An 18344-nucleotide genomic window follows, 5' to 3' on the forward strand; every position below is an offset into this window, starting at 1 on the left:
AGCGCTGAAATCAACCTTGCCGGGTCGAATTTGGGAACTATCTCAGAGTGCTCCATTGTGACCGCTCTGGACCGCGCTCTCAACTCAGATGCACAGGGCAGGTAGACAGGAAAAGGCCCCTGAACTTTTTAATTTAATTTCCTATTTGGCCAGCATGTTTGCAGAGCTCATCAGCATGATGTGCACATTGCTGGGGTACATTGCCCGGCCCGTACTTTGTGAGAAGTCTATGACCATGTCCCTCTTGTCACCACGCTGCCGTCACCTCCTCGCCTGGTTTTGCGCAAAACAATTGTCTGCCATTGCTCTGATGGAGGGAAGGGCGACTGACGACATGACTTACAGGGAACTAAAATCAACAAAAGGGGTGGCTTTGAATCAAGGAGAAACACAAACAACTGTCACACAGAATGGCCCCCTCAAGAATTGAACTCAAAACCCTGGGTTTAGCAGGCCATTGATTTCACAAAACAAATTGGGTCAATTTCTTGTTTTGATCCATCTATCTTTTACATCTTAGGCTGGCAGCAGACGGTGCAGTATGACTGGTAGCCATCGTCATCTCCTGGGTGCTCGGCAGAAGATACTGCATTACAATTGCTTGCCATCATCATCTCCTGGCTGCTCACCAGAAGACGATGCAGTACGACTGCTAGCTATCGTCATCTCCTGGGTGCTCAGCAGAAGATGGGAATGACCTGGCTGAGTCACTCCCATGTCCGTCCTGGCGCCCCGACCAACCTCACCGAGGTTGGCTAAAAGAGCACCCAGGAATACGACGATGATGGTTACCAGTCGTAATGCACCATCTGCTGCCAAAAGGCAATGAGCTGCTGCTGTGTAGCAATGCAGTCCCACGTCTGCCAGCACCCCGGAGACGTACGGTGACGATGAGCTGAGCGAGCTCCATGCTTGCCGTGGTGTGGCATCTGCTCAGGTAACCCAGGAAAAAAGGCACAAAATGATTGTCTGCCATTGCTTTCACAGAGGGAAGGAGGGAGAGGGGGGCCTGATCACATGTACCCAGAACTACCCGCGACAATGTTTTTGCCCCATCAGGCATTGGGATCTCAACTCAGAATCCCAATGGGCAGCGGAGACTGCGGGAACTGTGGGATAGCTACTCACAGCTACCCACAGTGCAATGCTCTGGAAGTCGACGCTAGCCTCAGTACTGTGGACGCAGTCTGCCGACTTAATGCACTTTGTGGGGGGACACACAATCGACTGTATAAAAATGATTTCTAAAAAAACAACTTCTATAAATTCGACCTAATTTCGTAATGTAGACCTACCCTATGTCTTCCTCACTAAACAAGCTCACATATAAAGAGAAGATTCCATCATACGCATCATCTCGCCATGTCCAGCAACGCAGCACCCTTGTTGCTTGGCTACCATAATAAACCAGCCACCACAGGTGCACTTAGCAAATGCAGCAATGGACCCTGCCACATTTGCCCAAGGTCAGCTGATGAGAAGAGTCACAGGCAATGTGGTGAATGCAGTTCATTTGTATGCACTGACCACTCCATATTGATGCTGATGTGAAAATCACTTATAGTGTCATTGTCATTTGCTAGTTCTTTCAATTTGCCAGTTGAAGCTCTTTTTTTGCCATAAAAATTAAATAATTGTTTCTAAATGCATTTTGGGGGAGGGGCGGAGTACAAACTTCCTACACAACATAGTTAATGTAATTTTTCTCAACTCGGGATGACAGGTCATCAATTTCCCCACTGTCTTTATGCTCTCCCCGACTTCTTTCACAGGATAAGTCCTTAGTTTATACAGTCACCAAAGCAGGCCTTTCCTGTCACAGAGCCAAATTCTGGATGCACATTAAAAACCCTGTCCACTGAGGCACTCTGTGGCACTTTCAGGGGACAGACTCCTATATAACGGTGCGGGGGAGCGGCACATTGCAGATCTACAATAACCACCATGACTTGCTGGGCCCTGTCCACATGGGGCTGTGCTTCAGTGGATTCGTTTGCTTGATCTGAAGCTCATCTCTTTGCTGTGTGTGGGCCTGCAGAATCTTCCAATGTGGCCACTCTACTTCCTAGACAGCCAGTACTGCAGACACAATATGATTGTTACATTTTTTTCAACCTTTCACTGTTACTCAGAGACCCACTGTATGAATGAGGCCATATTGCCTAGGCCATTAGGAGACTGACTGGGAAGAGAAGAGAGCCTATTCTGGGCATTCTGTTTTTTATTTCCTGTCTTGGTTGTTCATTTATTAAACTGTTGTTACTGTATGTGTTGGTTCATGGTGCAAGAGGGCTCTGTGGAATCACAAGACATTAACATTAATTCAGGACACTCAGATATTTTTCCAGTGCCCAATCATTTACACATTTGGGAGGCAAAAAACTAATTAAACATAAGATTAATAATTTATCCTTATATGTAGCTTTTCATCCAATGCTCTTAAAAGGCTTTGCTAATATTATGTAATTAAATTTCACAACACCCTGTGAGTTAGTTATTTTTGTACAGATGTGGAGACTCAGATAGAGAGTAAGGTCTTATTTGTTAGAGGTACTGAGCACACACTACTCCAACTGCTCAGCAGGCAGCACCTCCGACAATCAATCCCCAAGTGCCTTATCCAAGTTATTACTATTTATCAACTGTATTATGATAACAAGAGACTGGTCCCTATTCTGCTAAGCACTGCACAGACACGTGAAGAGAACATAGTCTCTGTCCAAGAAAGCTCACAATCTATATGACAAACAGGAGGCAGTAGAGTAGACGGACAAAACAGACAAACAGGTGAGGGCTTGGTTGAGAGGATGAGCTAATGATAAAATAGAGCTTAGCAGAAATACATCATCATTTGTTTAAACAATGCCAGCTGGGTTCACAGAACAACTCTGTAGCATGGGTATAGAACCCAGGAGGTATTGAACCCTAATCTGTGCTCTTGTTACTAGACTGTGATCCCCTCTTTTGGGGCCTCTTCTTAAATATTAATTTATTTAGAGAGGGACTGGAAAAGATGCAAAAGAAAAAAATATGAAATTGGTTTGTTCTTAACCATCAAGACATATACCTTATTAACTGTCTTATATCATCTTGGACCATCCCCTCATTTTTGGTTGTGTCATATTGCATCATGTCAATGTCTAGCTGCATGCACTTCGGATCGGGCTGGTGTCTGTTTTTCAAAGGTTCCCAACACAATTTAGAAGCTCAAAATAATGTAAAACCTATAACAGTGCTGTAAATGTATACACAAGAGGTCTACACGGCTACTTGTTTGCTGAGCTTATTTTTGCTTAATGTTACTTCTTGAAGCCAATACAGTAGCATGAACTCTCTTGACACAGGTGGGAAATGTTTCTGGCGATCGATCTAATGAAGACTGTGCATAATCCAGGTAAGAAATTTTGGGACAAAATTTCTTCTGCTACTATATGGTCCATCAGATAGTAGAGTGCAATATCCACTGCCATTTTTGTTGTGCTTTTCAGAGCTGTTGAACAGGTGTCATGGGCAGAAAGTGACTAAAAAAATGGCATTATCTGCTCAATAGATCTGTGCCTTCGATATATTCCTAGACTTCTCTTCTGTATTAACAAGATATGGCCTGAGTTCAGCAACTGAATCCAGGCTGGCATAGGGTTCTACCTGTGCCAATCTAGTTGCAGGCATGAATCTAAAAGGTTACTTCCATTCCCCTACCCTTATATTGCAGCCCAGGGCTGGGCAAATATTTCATTACATTTTTGGCCAATTCATTTTGTGAGTCAGTTTGCAAGATCCACTTTGGGATTGACATGTGATGTAGAAGTATCCAAGATTCTCCACCCTGAGGTCCAGTCATAGTCGAGGGCTGAGCTAAGGCAACAGCAGCTGCAAGCAGAAGAAGCATCAGGTAACACTTTCCATTGAATGGGCACAAATAGAGGCATAAGCTTCCATCACTTTTTGGCTATCCTCTTTCAGTGTGACTGGGGCTTGAAGGAATGCAAATGAGCCTTACATCCGGAGGAGACCCATTTGTTCTGTAAAAGACATTGACCACCGGCTTTACAGCAGTGTGGTGGGGCTATGTCTTGCACCTGGCAATGCAAGGAAGTTGCCTGGGTGCCCTGCACGGGTGGAGGGAATTAACAAGAGCATCTCCCCTAAAAGGCTTCTCTTTAGGCTCTATGACTCATCCTGCCACTTGAGTTCCTCATCCCCTATGGTTCAAAGGAAAGCACGGTGAGTAGAATGTGATTCGTTTAACCAATCACAAGCAACCAACCCAATTGAAAATTCCAAAAACTAATGTGAAAATTATCATACATTTGAGACACCCTAGTACCAAAATCATTTCAAACAATATTTCATTAAACAAAAAGGAAAACTTCCTAAAATGTAAAGTACATTCCACAAACTTACTACAAACTGGCAAATAGGCAAGTTACAACAATGGAGTCAGTAAAACACTTGGAAAGTTCTAGTTTGGTTCCTGCATCGACAACATTTTTAAGAAAGTTCCAACTTCAGAATGTCTTTATTTTATTACTGATGATGCACACGTCAGAAAAGGAACAGCTTGACTTCAAATTCCAGATTGAGTCTGAAGGGTTTGCTGTCAGGTAACATTTTTACCTTTCAAGATGAGCCAATTTACTTTAAAAGTCCCTTGAGAGACATTAAAGAGTGAACCTCACAATGCCATTTTTATAGTCACTTTTTGCTCCTGCTTCTAGTGCATTCAATGACAAAATCCACTTTGATTTCAGTGTGGGTGGAGAGCAGGCCCTTTAAGTTTATTTATACTGCCTGATTCTCCAAAAGGTATAGTAGATGGATATTCTTTGCATTTCATGAACACCATTTCAGATTAAGATTTATCTGTGTTCCATATTTTCGAATGGAAAGGGGCAGATATCATTCTACAGCAAAATATTTATAGTTTTTTCTCCCATCTCTCCCTCCAAAAATCCTTCTAGTTCAATTTAATTAAAAGATAAATGAGCTCGCATTTTCCCACCACAAAATTTCTATTCACTTTTAAAATGTGAGGAAGTACAATACGCATTTTCATGACCTGTGCTATGCAAGTCTCGTGACTGTTCTGGAGAAAAGTAACAGATTTCAATATCCAGGTTAATTTATACAACAGTTTTCATAAGCACTAAGTTTAATCATCTTTGTTTGTGTTAAGAAAAAAGAGAGATGGTAAAAGTGCATGTTTCTATATGTTTTACATAAAAGTATTTTTATAATCTGTTCCTTGGACTGAAATGAAAAAAAATAATTTTAGTAAATAAAAAGGTTGCATGTCCTGTTATTTTCTATTTGTTAAAGTAATCAAAATCTTTCAAGTGTATTTGCAAGTGCATGAGAAGGTTGAGAAATTATGATGTATTTGGAGACCCCACAAAAATGCTGAATTTGTTTGACTGATTTGGTTATTTTCTAGACTCTGCAACTGACAGGGCCAGCTCCAGGCACCAGTACAGGAAGCAGGTGCTTAGGGTGGCCAATACAAAGAGGCAGCACTCCATCTGGTATTGGGGCGGCACCTCTGGGTATCCGGCGGGAATTCGGCAGTGGGTACCTCAGTCTCTTTCTTCCTCTTTGAGCTGCTGCCGAAGTGCTGCCGAAGAGGAAGAGAGGGAGTGAAGGACCCGCCGCCGAAGAAATGAAGCGGTGCAACTGAACTGCCACCGAAGTGCCGCCAATCATTTTTTTTTTCCCCCGCTTGGGGTGGCAGAAAAGCTGGAGACAGCCCTGGCAACTGTCATGGACTTTAAATCTCAATTTCTAAAGAGCACACATTCTTAAAAAAGCAATTATCCATTTTTATTTTGTTTACATTGCACTGAAAATTTACATCATACTTTTACAAATCCTTTTTTTTCATAAAAATATACTTCTTTACAAAAGTGTATGCATTAATATAAGAGGAGTAGCCAGTTGCAGAAGAAACATTTTTAAACGAGATCTCAAATGTACTAACTTTAACATTAATGAATGAATCATAGTTATTGCAGTCATTTGAATAAACAAGAATAAATAACAACTGATGGTAGAAAATAGAAAACAGCATCCTTTCAGTAGAATACAGTTTTTGACAGAATTGTATGAATTTTCAAAACAAAGTGTTGTAAAATGGTTTATAAGAAATTCATCAAACATTATAGAAATCCAAGCAGCAATCCTGGGTACAATGATTTTTGGTAGGCACTCTCTATTACGGTAATAAAATGTTCAGATTTTTCACAGAATTATTAATGCCTGAAAGGGACAGTAACAGATAATTTACACTGGTAAACATACAGCATTTATGAGTCTAAAATTATTTCATGTTATAAAAGGAAGACAATGACCTACAACAAATAAATTACTAGGGTTATCTCTGGATAATTCTATTATGCAATAACTGTAAAACTAAAGATCCCATTCCATTGTGTGAGAATGAAATGGTTCTGCAATTTTTGAAACCCGCCTTTTTAGGGTGGTGGTGGTGTTTGAATCATCTGATGGATTACTCCTAATAAAACCATGGCTTTATTTTTTTAAAAACCACATCTTTCTATTGAATTGCTGCAATATATCCAGTTTTGAATAATTATTTTTACTGGTTGCTTTCCTCACAATATTAACTTGTATACCAAAACAAAGCATTTTCAAATTCTGATTAGGCAAGGTCTGTGGGCCAGATCCAAAGCCCATTTGAAGTCAATGGAAGTCCTTCTATTAACTTCAATGGTTTTTTAATCATGCTCAGTGTGAGCATTTTAACACAATGTAGAAGTAGTAAAATAATACTGATAATGTGATACAGTATAGACAACAGTGGTATGGACTGAGGTGTGGAGCTTTATGTTCTTCATATACCAACTTGATTTCTAGTGTTACTGTAAACCATAATTTTCTAAACTGAAAACTTCAAAAAGGTTAAATTTCTGATGTCTGTAAAAACAGTGTAAAAAGGTCACTCTTCCAAGTGATCTTCAACAGTAAGGAACATTGCTGCATGACAAAACTCAATTCATATGGTGCACTCTCACATCATTCATTGTAAAACTGATGTCTAGTAGCAAAGGTCCACAGCAAGAAAATACATAGAAGCAGAACTTTCCCTGTTACCAGCTGCATGTGTTGCTAATGGGAACAGAGGAAACAAATGTGGAATGTGAAAAACGAAGCAAGACATGAATCAGGAAATTAAATCATGAAATGAGAACTGAAAATTTGACACTTATTCTTTCTTGTGTATAAAAGTAATAAATGGTATGTGAAGGTTTAAGCATATTAAACACTATGTCATTATGTTAGAATATTCACAGGTATGAGAAAAATAAAGGTTTGCTAAACAGTGATGTATGACTGAAAGGAGGGTAGAGTTCAAATTTATGAAAATGATGTAGCTCATGACTGTTAAAGAGAAGTCAGTGACCTATTGTCTCCTGTAAGCATAGCTCTTATTTTCTACCCTATATCTTTTTTTAAACCCAGTCCCTCTATTATAGTTTATAAAGCACAGAAGTACTGATAGTGGATGCTCCTCCAATATATGCAAATACGTTTTATGTTTTAGAATAATCTCCTTTTTTAAAAAAGCAAATAAACTGTGAGTAAGCACTCATGGAGTGCAGCAGATTTTCTGTAAAACTCTCCACGGTAAACATGAAGGACAATTCTGTTCCAGTTTATGAAAAAAAAACAACAACACTCTTGTCTATCATCCTCAGGAAAAGGTGACCCAGTAAGTCCTGAAAAGTGTGCTTTAATTTTTTATCAGTGAACTATATGTGCACTGTGTTGTGTTTCAATTTCCAGACTTCTGAAGACAAAGCATTACCACATTATACCATTGTGCAGACAGTGTTCAAGTTGGGATCAAATCGTACAGCTTTTCCTTCTGCAGACTTTGCATTTGTGTCATACATGGGGTTTTCAAAAGCAGCTTGTCCATTGTTATTTTCATGAACAGAGCATCCTGTATACTGTGTTTTAGGTGCAGTCCTGTTGAAGAAGAGAAAGGACAGTGTATTCACAACTGCAATTTTCTGTGGTGATGGGTGTAATATAAGAACCTCAATAGAATCAACAAATTTCAATTACATATGTAGAAGCTAAATATTAAATGTTGGAAGCATTCTTTTGCTGTCAAGGATTGCCATATGTGTTACAATAATATTAAAACATGCTTATGAGAATGTTAATTTTAAAGTATCAAATATGTAATGATGCCAGGAAAAAAATGGTAGTAATACTCTCAAACTTGGACCACAATCCCAGAAAAACTGGATATTTCTACTAAAATGTGCAGTATTGTCTCAGAAATAACACCACATGCAAATGAATGAGAGGATTCTCTTAGGGTTATTGTTTCTCTCTGGCTGTTTGCAAACTCAGTAAAAATATAAAACTTTCTATCTGGAAGGATTTCTTTATGACTAGATGGATTAGAAATATAAATGAAAGCTTAAATTATTCAGAAATTTATGGCTCATTTATATCACAAGTATAAAGGAGTCAGTGAAACAAACATAATTAAAAGTTGCAGTGTGCCCATAACCAAGTTAAACCAGACAGTTCAAGGCTTTAAAGTCCAGCTTTTAAGGCATGTTTAGGTCCTGTGCATACTACAATTTTTATGCATGTCCTGTAGAACCATGTTACAATAGCAGGCCAGCAGACAAGTGCTGGTATGGTGTTCCACCACTTAGTGCCTCCAGTTGCCCCTCACTACCATAGTGCAGGATTATTTCGACTGTGAGAAAACAAGATTTACAAATAAAATTAAGGAATGATTCTCAGAGACATAAATAACACTATCAGTGAGCCTAGGATAAGAGTGAATCTCTGAGCAGATGTGGTACTATTGTTAGATAATTGTAGATGAATTACTAATTTCTAATGTGGAACCAATTTCCATAATAAAACCTCTCACTGACATAGGAATATTACATATACTTGCAAGCTAATAAACTGTGTGGGGCTTAAGATAAATTAATGAGAAATATGATTCACAATCTTGTGCATGTCAAAACAAAATATAGGCAGTCTGCAGTAAGTACACACCAACCCTGTTTATGGCATTATTCCCCAGATGCCAAAAATTTAAACGACTCTTGCTCCTCTCATAAAGATAATAATTTATAACAACATTTGAAATAGGTGGGAGTGAAAGTACAGCACTTTACAATAACCTTACCTATCAAACAGTATGGCAGACCTAAAATGAGGGTAGAGTGTATTTTCTATGCAGATTTTTTGCAAAGGAGTTCCCAGGGCTGTTCTTAATTTACCTTTTCTAACATATTAAAGTTTAAGGCCACTGAATAGCTTCAAATACATGACAATACAAAGACTCTATATTCGATTTACACTTACCTTTGTTTATAAAGGTAAAACCCAAAACCTGCAAATATAAGGGCAAAGAAAGGCACAAGGATAGCAATGGCCACAGAACTACTATTTGTACCATGTGGTTGATTAGAAGAATTCGAACCTTCAGACATGTTAAGACCTAAAAAGACAAAAACATAACATCTCTCTATTATCTGACATCTCGCGATTATCACTCCCAGATCCTTACAATATCATTGAAAGTGTGTACTTGTGGAGAAATTAAAATCATCATGTTTTGTTTTGCGTGGGGACCTACAGTACTAAATACTAACTCAATAGATCCTGGAGGGTACTATTTTCCATCTGCATCTCGTGAGCAAAACTCATTTTTTTTCCTTTATGATGGAAGGATCGCCTCACTATGATTCATGCCTTTCTCACCTTGAACTTAGATTGCTGTTATGCACCCTTTATGGTGCGACACACTGAGGCCACTTGGAGGTCAAATTTAGCGCAGAATGCTGCACCCTGCTTAATAGGTGAAGTTTTATGTCAGGAGCAAACTACACCAGTGCTCTGGGACCTGCACTTGCTTCTCATAAATTTACAGATGGAATTCAAGGTATTGGTGTTAACTTATGAAGCCATAAATGGCTTAGACTAGGTTACTTCAATATCATTATTCAAATACAATTTATTTGTTAGGTTCTGGAAAATCTGGTACTTGAGATAGAAAGCACAATAGAAGAAAAAAGATAACATCATAGTTTACCAAAGGAATAGCAGTAACTTGGAGGAAGGCTAAATCACCTCAAGAGGCAACATGGAAATTCATCCTGTTGCCTTCATTATACACATTTATTTATATATAAAAATTAAAGCAGTAGTTGAGAGGCAAAGAGTAGAGAGCAAATACTGATAGAAAGTAAGAACAAGGCTCTCCTGCACAGAATAGAAATAAGGCAACTGTTAGATTCCCTATGGTGCCATGTTCATATCCCCTTTTCCATGAATAAAGAAGGGATTACTAATTCAGTTTAGTGAGTGATTTATAGGCTTCAAACTAGAGATGTTAAGAATCAGATTAATTAGTTCAGGTTTATTCAGTGCTTTGAAGTTGTGAAGCAACATATAGATGCTAAATATGATTAGATACCTCAACTAATAGATTAATTACAGGAAAATGTGACTTTTATGAAATTGTTGGCTGGAAAGAGAATAAGCACTGAATTCAACATCTGAAAGAAAACTGTTTATGAACAATAGTGAAATGGATAGGAAATCTGGTTTGGGATAGGAAGTTTTCCTAAAACACTAGAGGGCTCAAAAAATCTTACACAAATTTCACATCTCTTTGAGTGAAATTTTTACAAGAATGTTTTATATTAAATACAGAGGTATAATTTAAAACTATTTTCTTATCAGTCATGATAAAGTTATTTTTGAAGAATGTTAAGCCCCCATCATGATTCTGTTTATTAATCATATACTGAAATGAATTATATTCCTAAATGAATAATCTTGTTATTGTTTTTAGGCTATGGAATCAATTTTGTAAGGGAATCAATTAAAAAAAACTTTTCAGAGTTCCAACAAAGAATACATTGCAGGAATACAAAAGGAAAACAAAAGGAAGAGAGACAACACACAATTTTTATAAGAAACCACCAAAAACATCTTGTCAAGACATTGTTGATTTTACTCTTTGATTGATTACCCCCAAATATTTTGAAGAAGATGATTTAGGGAAATCCAATTATTTGCATCGTCTTCTCATAAAGATATTCTGTAAATATTCCATTTAAAGTACTCAAATTACCAAATGCAATGGGAGCCAAATTCAGTCTCCAAGCATTGCTCTTTAGAATGACTTAGGGCAGTGAAAAGAGAAAACAAGACTGTCTAACATATCACACATTAATAAATCCTCCCACCACAACTGAGATGTTAAAGAATGTTCTTGTTTTTATTTGGACAATAAGAGTGAGAAATACATTGTCCTCAAAAACCAGAAGAATGTGTTTTTGCCTCCAGATAAAATGATCATATCTGAAGAGCACAAGGCTATTTAATTAGGGGTTATAATCCTCAAAGAAACAAATTTCTCTTGCAAATCTGTTATATTGGTCTAAGTGGAACCCTACTGCTTGAGAAACCTTAAGAGTATTCAAGCTTTTGTGTGAGCAGAAATATTAGTCTTCAAGAGACAGGATTAGATAATTTATAGTTTACCATTTCTTGTTATCTAATATTTTTTCTTGTTTTATTTGCTTAAGCATGCGAAAAGCAGTAAGATATTTTTAGCAATATTCGATACTGGAAAAAGCAAATAGTGATCAGGTAGTTTGACGTACAATTGAATCTACATGACAAATAAAGATGTCCATCCAATTTCCTCTTTGGAGGGAAAAAACCTCCTATCAACTTCAATAGAAGTTTTGCCTGTGTAAAATGGCACAAGGACTTCAGTATTTGGCCAACAGTGTTTAATAGGTTGAGTGTTCTAGCAAGTATTCACTATAAAAGCTGTATTAATATATAGAACTGACATACATATACACATATTCTGAAGTATTTACTCTTTATATGATGATAACCATATAGAACATAATACCTATTATGTAAGCATTCTTAGAGAAATATATTAGAAAACAACCAAAATGAACCACTTGCCACAACGGAATAACTATACCTCCCAATTTAACTTTCCCGGTGAACAAAACACCTTTTCTTTAGCACAGCTTTAAAAATGATTCTAGGATACGAACCTCACTATACTCTACACACACACCAGTACTGAAATATAGGTTCAGGATAGCCCTTTATATGCAATCATTTAATAAAAACAATGCATAATAAAACTCAGTATGAAACAAAACTGAACTAGTTTGACATTAAAATTAACTGAGTACCTAATCTTTGAAGTCCAAATTGTCCATAATCTTTACCCTGGATAAATCCTTGAAAAACATATGTAGCTCCATCAGGTTCAGCAGAAACCTGCAAACAGAAAACACGCAGAATCTCAGAATTAAATTGGGAAAACTTGGTTAGAAATGTGAGAGGTGATTATAATCAGGTTGGAAGTGAAGTGCCTAAGCCAGTCAGTATTTCCCCACTGATACCCTTGTTGTGGAGGGATATGGATGCGTTGAGCATGGGGATCAGGCAGGGGTACTAAAGGGACACCGTCAAGCTTAAAAGCCACACTACTTTTGGAATTCTTTTTAACCTATCTTTGGTACTTGTAACAGCTAGGGCTACTCTTACTGAAAGAGATTAGAGAAAAAAAGTTCTCTTTTTTAGTTTGCTTACTTTGTATATTTGACAGCATTTTGTGTATAGTCGGTCTGCTCCTCTTGTTTGTAATGGATTGTTTCACAGCAAAATGGGAGAGAAATCCCTTTTCAAAATTAGTCAAATATAATTATAAAACTCTGAAACTTGCAGGAGGACTCAGGGCCAGGTATGTTAATACCTGACACTATTTTTTAATTGACTAGATTTCAAGTTGATTCTAGATAACTCCTGAAATTGCCATCTCTAAAGGCCTCTCAAAGACTATTAGCATTTTGATATTTTTGGGGAAAAGCACTGCAACACCTAAAAGGCAGATGCTACCATGAATGCAAAAGTTAAGATAGTGAAAGCCACTCTTTCAAAGGTAGCGAGGGAGGGATAAAAAATGCCCAACATTCAACTGCCAATAACCCTCTTTTGGTCAGTAGTCAGTACTCATTGGACTGCATCATTAAATAGCCATAGTGGAGCATATCTATAGTATGAACACAGGGAATTTGCAAGCTTCAGAAATACAATAACATATATTTTTGTCAGTCATTTTGTTCTCATGCATCAAGTAGTGTTAAAGAGCGTTCACAGGACAAGTGAACAATTTAACAATGTATTTCAGATTTCAAGAGATACTGTCTTCTTATACCAGCCTATCTGCATCCATACTAGTGGGAATGTACTTTTAATATACCAGTATAGTTAAAGCAGTTCAACTTCTATGTTTAGACAAGCCCTTAGGATCTTTGGAAAATCCCAGCCATTTGAATGTCAATACTTCTAGAAATGTCACCAAAGCACTAGCTAATCAGCTCCTCAACTTCTCCAACGTCACTGCCAAGAATTATTACTCTCAGATGTGATATTTTGCTTCTAGAAATAAACCAAGCAACATAATTGTGCCCACTGCAGAGAGGGATTACACAGAAGTAGACATTAAAGTGGAAACATTGATCTTAGCTTGATAAAAGCATCTTGCTATGATATTACACTCTAAGAATGAGAAAAGCTCTCAATGTACTGCAATAACATCAAAATAGAAATGAATGTAGTGCTTCCTTTTCAGTGTTTACCACTTCATGAAATAGTCGTGCCCACAAAGAAGAGGTTGAAAATCACTGTTTAGTGATAACCACATTTTTCCTAAATAGTCCTGCCTCATCTGCAATCATACAATGATATTTTTCATTTTATTAAATAAATTAGAATTACCAACCAACTTTCTTTTGATAAGTTTCTATATTCTTCTGGCCTAATGCACAGACATTATTTTGTATTAAAAACACTCTCTCTCTTGCAGAAAAATACTCACAAAACCATCCATAGCCCATTTTTCCTCTTTCATCTTGCTCACAGAAGTATGAGATGGCGCTTTAATAAGATATATATGGAGCATCAATCGAGCTTCCTGACTTTTATATACCCCTGTAGAATATAAAAAAATAGGTGCTTTTTGTTAGTTAAGTGGCAGATAATTGCAATTTTTTAAAATAGTCTAAGACTTCTTAAAGAGGGCAAAACTGTGGAACTGGTCAGAACATTTTTTCAACAAAATTTTGTTTCGGAGTAATATGCTGTTTTGTTGAACCTGAAATGTTTGGCAGAGATGTACCAGTTTCACAAAACTTTTGCAAAAAATTTTGTGTGTCCAAGGAAGGGTGAAACTCCATGTTACGTGGTTAGTATACCAGCCTGGGATGTAGGAGACTCCCCTGCTCTGCCTGATTTGAGGGGAACTAGAATGAAAAAAAAAGCTCTGAATCAGGCAGAGCAGGCCCTTAAACATGGGTTGTCTCCTACATCCCAGGTTACAGAATGACAGAGACACATCCACACTTCTGTTTCCGCAAATTCTATGTTAAAGGTTTTGTTTTTGTTCCAAAATGAAACAAAAACTATTTTTGAAACCTTGACAGTTGCTGTGAAATGGAAGTGTTGTTCTTTGGTCAGCTCTACAAAACAGCGACTTCATCCAATGGAAAGACTTGTGTATGATCTGTTTTACATTGGAGGCAGAATTAATCATTTTCATACCTGTAGAAGAAATGTTCAGAACCCTGATTATATTTTATGCATAGTAAAGAGCTTGGATGAAAATAAAATCTAACAATATAATCACTGGTCCAATCTACCTTTACAAACCTGACGATGAAGCACAGACGCCACAGAAATAGTGTGCAAAACATGATTATGTACACTGAATATTGGTGTCAAACTAAATATTTTGCTGATAATGTTCCCATTTGTCATTCTGCATGTGACTTTTTCATTATCCTTCATAACCTATGTTAAATAAGTAGCTATTCAAGGATGTCTGAAAAATACCAGCACCATTAAAACTGCTATACCTTATATATTAATACAGCCTCATTTTCAGAGGTGCTGAGCACCACAACTCCAACTGAAGCCAATGGGAGATGTTGGTGCTCAGCACCTCTGAAAATTAGACCCATATATGGCTCTTGCTTTGAATTCTTCAGCTTTCTTTAGAAAACAGAAAATCCAAAGGAAAATTTTTCCCAAGATATTCAAAATCCCGAGGACACAAGAGGCGTACACTTTACATCTTATATCAGGTTACAGTAGTGATATAATATGGACTCAAACCACTTATATTAATGACATTCAGACACTGATTGTTAAAAATGTATTGTCAATGTTCTAAAAAGACTTGACCTTTCAAGGCCCCTTCCAGTTCTAGGAGATAGGTATATCTCCAATTATAAAAGGAGGAAATAAGTGTTAGGTATGGAAAACAAAGCAAAACATTGACAAGGTAGTCAGTGAACAGAAGCCATATTTAAATTATTGTCCAGAAGTTTAACTCTAAGTAACCTGGTCATTATAGGACTCATGCTTCTCTCTCCCCTGCACTGTGATGCAAAGGTGCATCAAACATGCACAAATAGCCTAAGCAGTATGTATGGAAAGAAGGGATGCCTACACTGGATTTTCTCTCCAACACAAGCTCCTCTGAGTTAACAATGTATATTTGGGTCTCTCCTGGAGTTTCGGAAGCACAGCAAAGGAGCACCCACTCTAGACAGCATGTTCCCTGAGAAAACTTGAGCATTTTAAAAATGAAAACAAAAAGTCAAAGTTCACTTTTGCTCATGGTTTCTAGGTATCACCCCTCTCTTGAGCCAATCGTGTTGCCAGTATCAGATGTGTGTGTCCAGCTGTAAGTCATGTAGAGCAACAGAAGCTCCATTTGGATGTCTCAAGATATACAGGGTTGGCAATAAGATTTCCTGTGGACTTTGGAACTTGTGTGCTTAGCAGGCCACACACCCTGATACTAATCTCCCTGTCTTTTTCAGTGTTGGAACCCTTAATTTCCTTCTTTAAATTCTTAGTTGTGGACCACAGTTGGCATGTGCAACTGTGTGGCTTTATTCCTTTGCACTGGCTACCCAGACTGCAGGCAGGAGCAGAGGAGGAGAGCAATAGCAACCTCTGTGAAGCTACTACATTCGCTCTGCTGCTCAAGTGGGTAGAATGTGTGTGTGTAGCACTGGGTTAGTGGAGAAGGGGCTGGCTCTCTAGAGAGGAGAACTACTGGGATTTTCAGATGATTAAACTGAGTAGGGAGGTGTCTGCTGTATTTTCTGAGAAGGGTGCCTGATGTTACATTGTATGTGTTGGGCTGGAGATGGGAGTTATGATAGGCTAGGGCTACTGGTTCTGTGTGGAGTGAGGAGAAGGCTTGAGTGCCAGAGGAGAAAAGGACGGGAAACATGAAGGTGCCACATGGCTGCATGGGGAGTTGTATGGTGCATGGTAAGAGGGAGGGAGGTGGATATCACTGGGCTGTATAGAACTTGGGATGCTACTGAGACTGCAAGGGGTGAGAGTAAGATGTTAAGAAAGAGGAGCACCTGGACTCCATGTTGGGCCTACAGGACCTCCCTGCACACCCTTGTCAAAGATTTCTGCCTCCCTTTCAATTGTTAGCACAAAAATGTACCTGATGGGGCGTTTAACTGCAATGACATTCCCAAAAGCAGCTAGCTGCCACTATATGTGTGAGTGAATTTAGGAGAGAAAACATCTGCCTGGAGAATGAGGGTGAGAGGTGCAGAGATGACAGGCCTATCTGATTGGCACCCTTAAAGAGAGACAGACCACAAAGGCCCTGCTAAGGACAGCCCAGATGTGCATGGCAATCGCAAACCCACTAGGGGAAACTGAGAGAGGTTTAAGGCATACTATGCTTGTAATATATGCGCATATGTGCAAACTGGCAAAGTATTAAATAAAGTTTACTGGAAGTTGATAGAGAGTTTCAGATCACATTCAGAGGGTTACTGCTAATTAATTTTCACTGGGTCAGCATTTCACTTTGATAATTAACACAAAGTATTATCAGCATAGAATTATAATTAATATGAAGGTAGCACAAGCTCAAATGTTGCCAGATCTCTCCTCTCACTGCCAAATAATGACTGCAATCAGGAATATATTAAAAGCTGAAATTAAACTGACAGATTTGAACAGTATGAATAAATTATCTTCCCTAATAAATTCCTTGGACTATTTTTCTGGAAAACTCTAATGAGGTGTAGGGAGCACATACAGGCTCTACCAAGGAATGGGAAGGAAAATGCTCCATAGAGACAACCACTGCTGTTCTCTGCTAATTTACACTGGTAGATTGACAGGCACTCCTTGCTCAAAGGCTGATGAGGTCCATTGGCAGCTGGCAACTGATTCCCTGAGGGATAAGACAGTGCTTGAACTGGGCCAGTATAATAATTAATTCAATTGTGGCATTTTGCCCAGCTGAACCTGCCTCTTAGGTTCTTCTCTAACTCCTTAGGTAGTATCTAGGGTAGCCCCAGCAGAGAGCTAGTGAGATGCTTCAGCTCTGTCTGGGAGAGGAAGATGTATACTAAAATCATGTGGTGTGGAGGAACAATGGACAGAGAGAAATGGAGATCTGGGGAAATAAAGTTATGAGGGCAGGTGAGGGGAAAATCCTCATGAGATGGAATGTAGTGCAGGAGAAGAGGGAAGGAAGATAAAACACTGTGGGAAGAACAAAAAACTGGCGCACCTGGGAAAAAGATACCACCAAAAGAAAGTGAAGGAGCTGAGGATAACCAGAAACATGGGTAGAACAAAGCAATTTGTGGGGAGCTGAATATGGGATAAACTAGAACATGGGGGTCTTGAAAAAGGAAGGCCAAAATGCTAGAGTGCTAGACTTGGTCTCAGCTGAACGAGACTCAAAATCAGTTCAGCCACACACTTCATGTCTGACATTGAGAAAGTCATTTAATATCCTCAGTGTCTCAGTTTCCCATCTGTAAAATGGGGATAATACTTTACCTCACAAGGGGTTGTGTATGATCCATTAATAATGTGAGGTGCGCAGATAGTATAGTGATGGGGGCCATATAGGTATCTAGATAGATAAAAATGAATTAAAAAAAAATAAATGGGGGACTTTCAAAATCTTGTTTCTATATAAACGAGGGAAGATCAGGTCAACTGATGCCGGGAAGAGGCTGAATTTTTCAAGTTTCTTGTGACAATGCATGGAGAGAAGATGTCTTTGTAACTACAAACTAGGCATGCAATTATGTGCCCATTTCTGCACGTGCAACCGTATGCCTATTTAAAAAAAAATTAAAAATCAGGCCTTTTCAGATTGGGCCAGGCCAGTTTTGCTATTAATTTTTAAAGAAAAAATAAAACACTTGACGTTCATCCCCTTTGACATATGCTGCCTG

At 38.3% G+C, this 18344-nt stretch overlaps 1 protein-coding gene across 2 annotated transcripts in view; it reads right to left on the reverse strand.

Annotated features, from left to right (window-relative positions):
* Nucleotides 1-5909: 5909 nt before the first annotated feature.
* CSMD3 (CUB and Sushi multiple domains 3) overlaps nt 5910-18344 on the reverse strand; it is a 1158685-nt gene continuing 1146250 nt past the window's right edge. For both annotated transcript variants that reach the window (XM_039525141.1, XM_039525140.1), the window contains 4 exons: nt 13922-14034; nt 12231-12318; nt 9361-9496; nt 5910-7986 (listed from right to left, as the gene is read on the reverse strand). In XM_039525141.1, coding sequence (XP_039381075.1) covers nt 7827-7986; nt 9361-9496; nt 12231-12318; nt 13922-14034 — 497 coding nt within the window. In that variant the 3' untranslated portion in view covers nt 5910-7826. The remainder of the gene's footprint in view (nt 7987-9360; nt 9497-12230; nt 12319-13921; nt 14035-18344) is intronic.

Source organism: Mauremys reevesii, linkage group 2 (genome assembly GCF_016161935.1).
Source record: "Mauremys reevesii isolate NIE-2019 linkage group 2, ASM1616193v1, whole genome shotgun sequence".
NCBI classification, from domain to species: domain Eukaryota; kingdom Metazoa; phylum Chordata; order Testudines; family Geoemydidae; genus Mauremys; species Mauremys reevesii.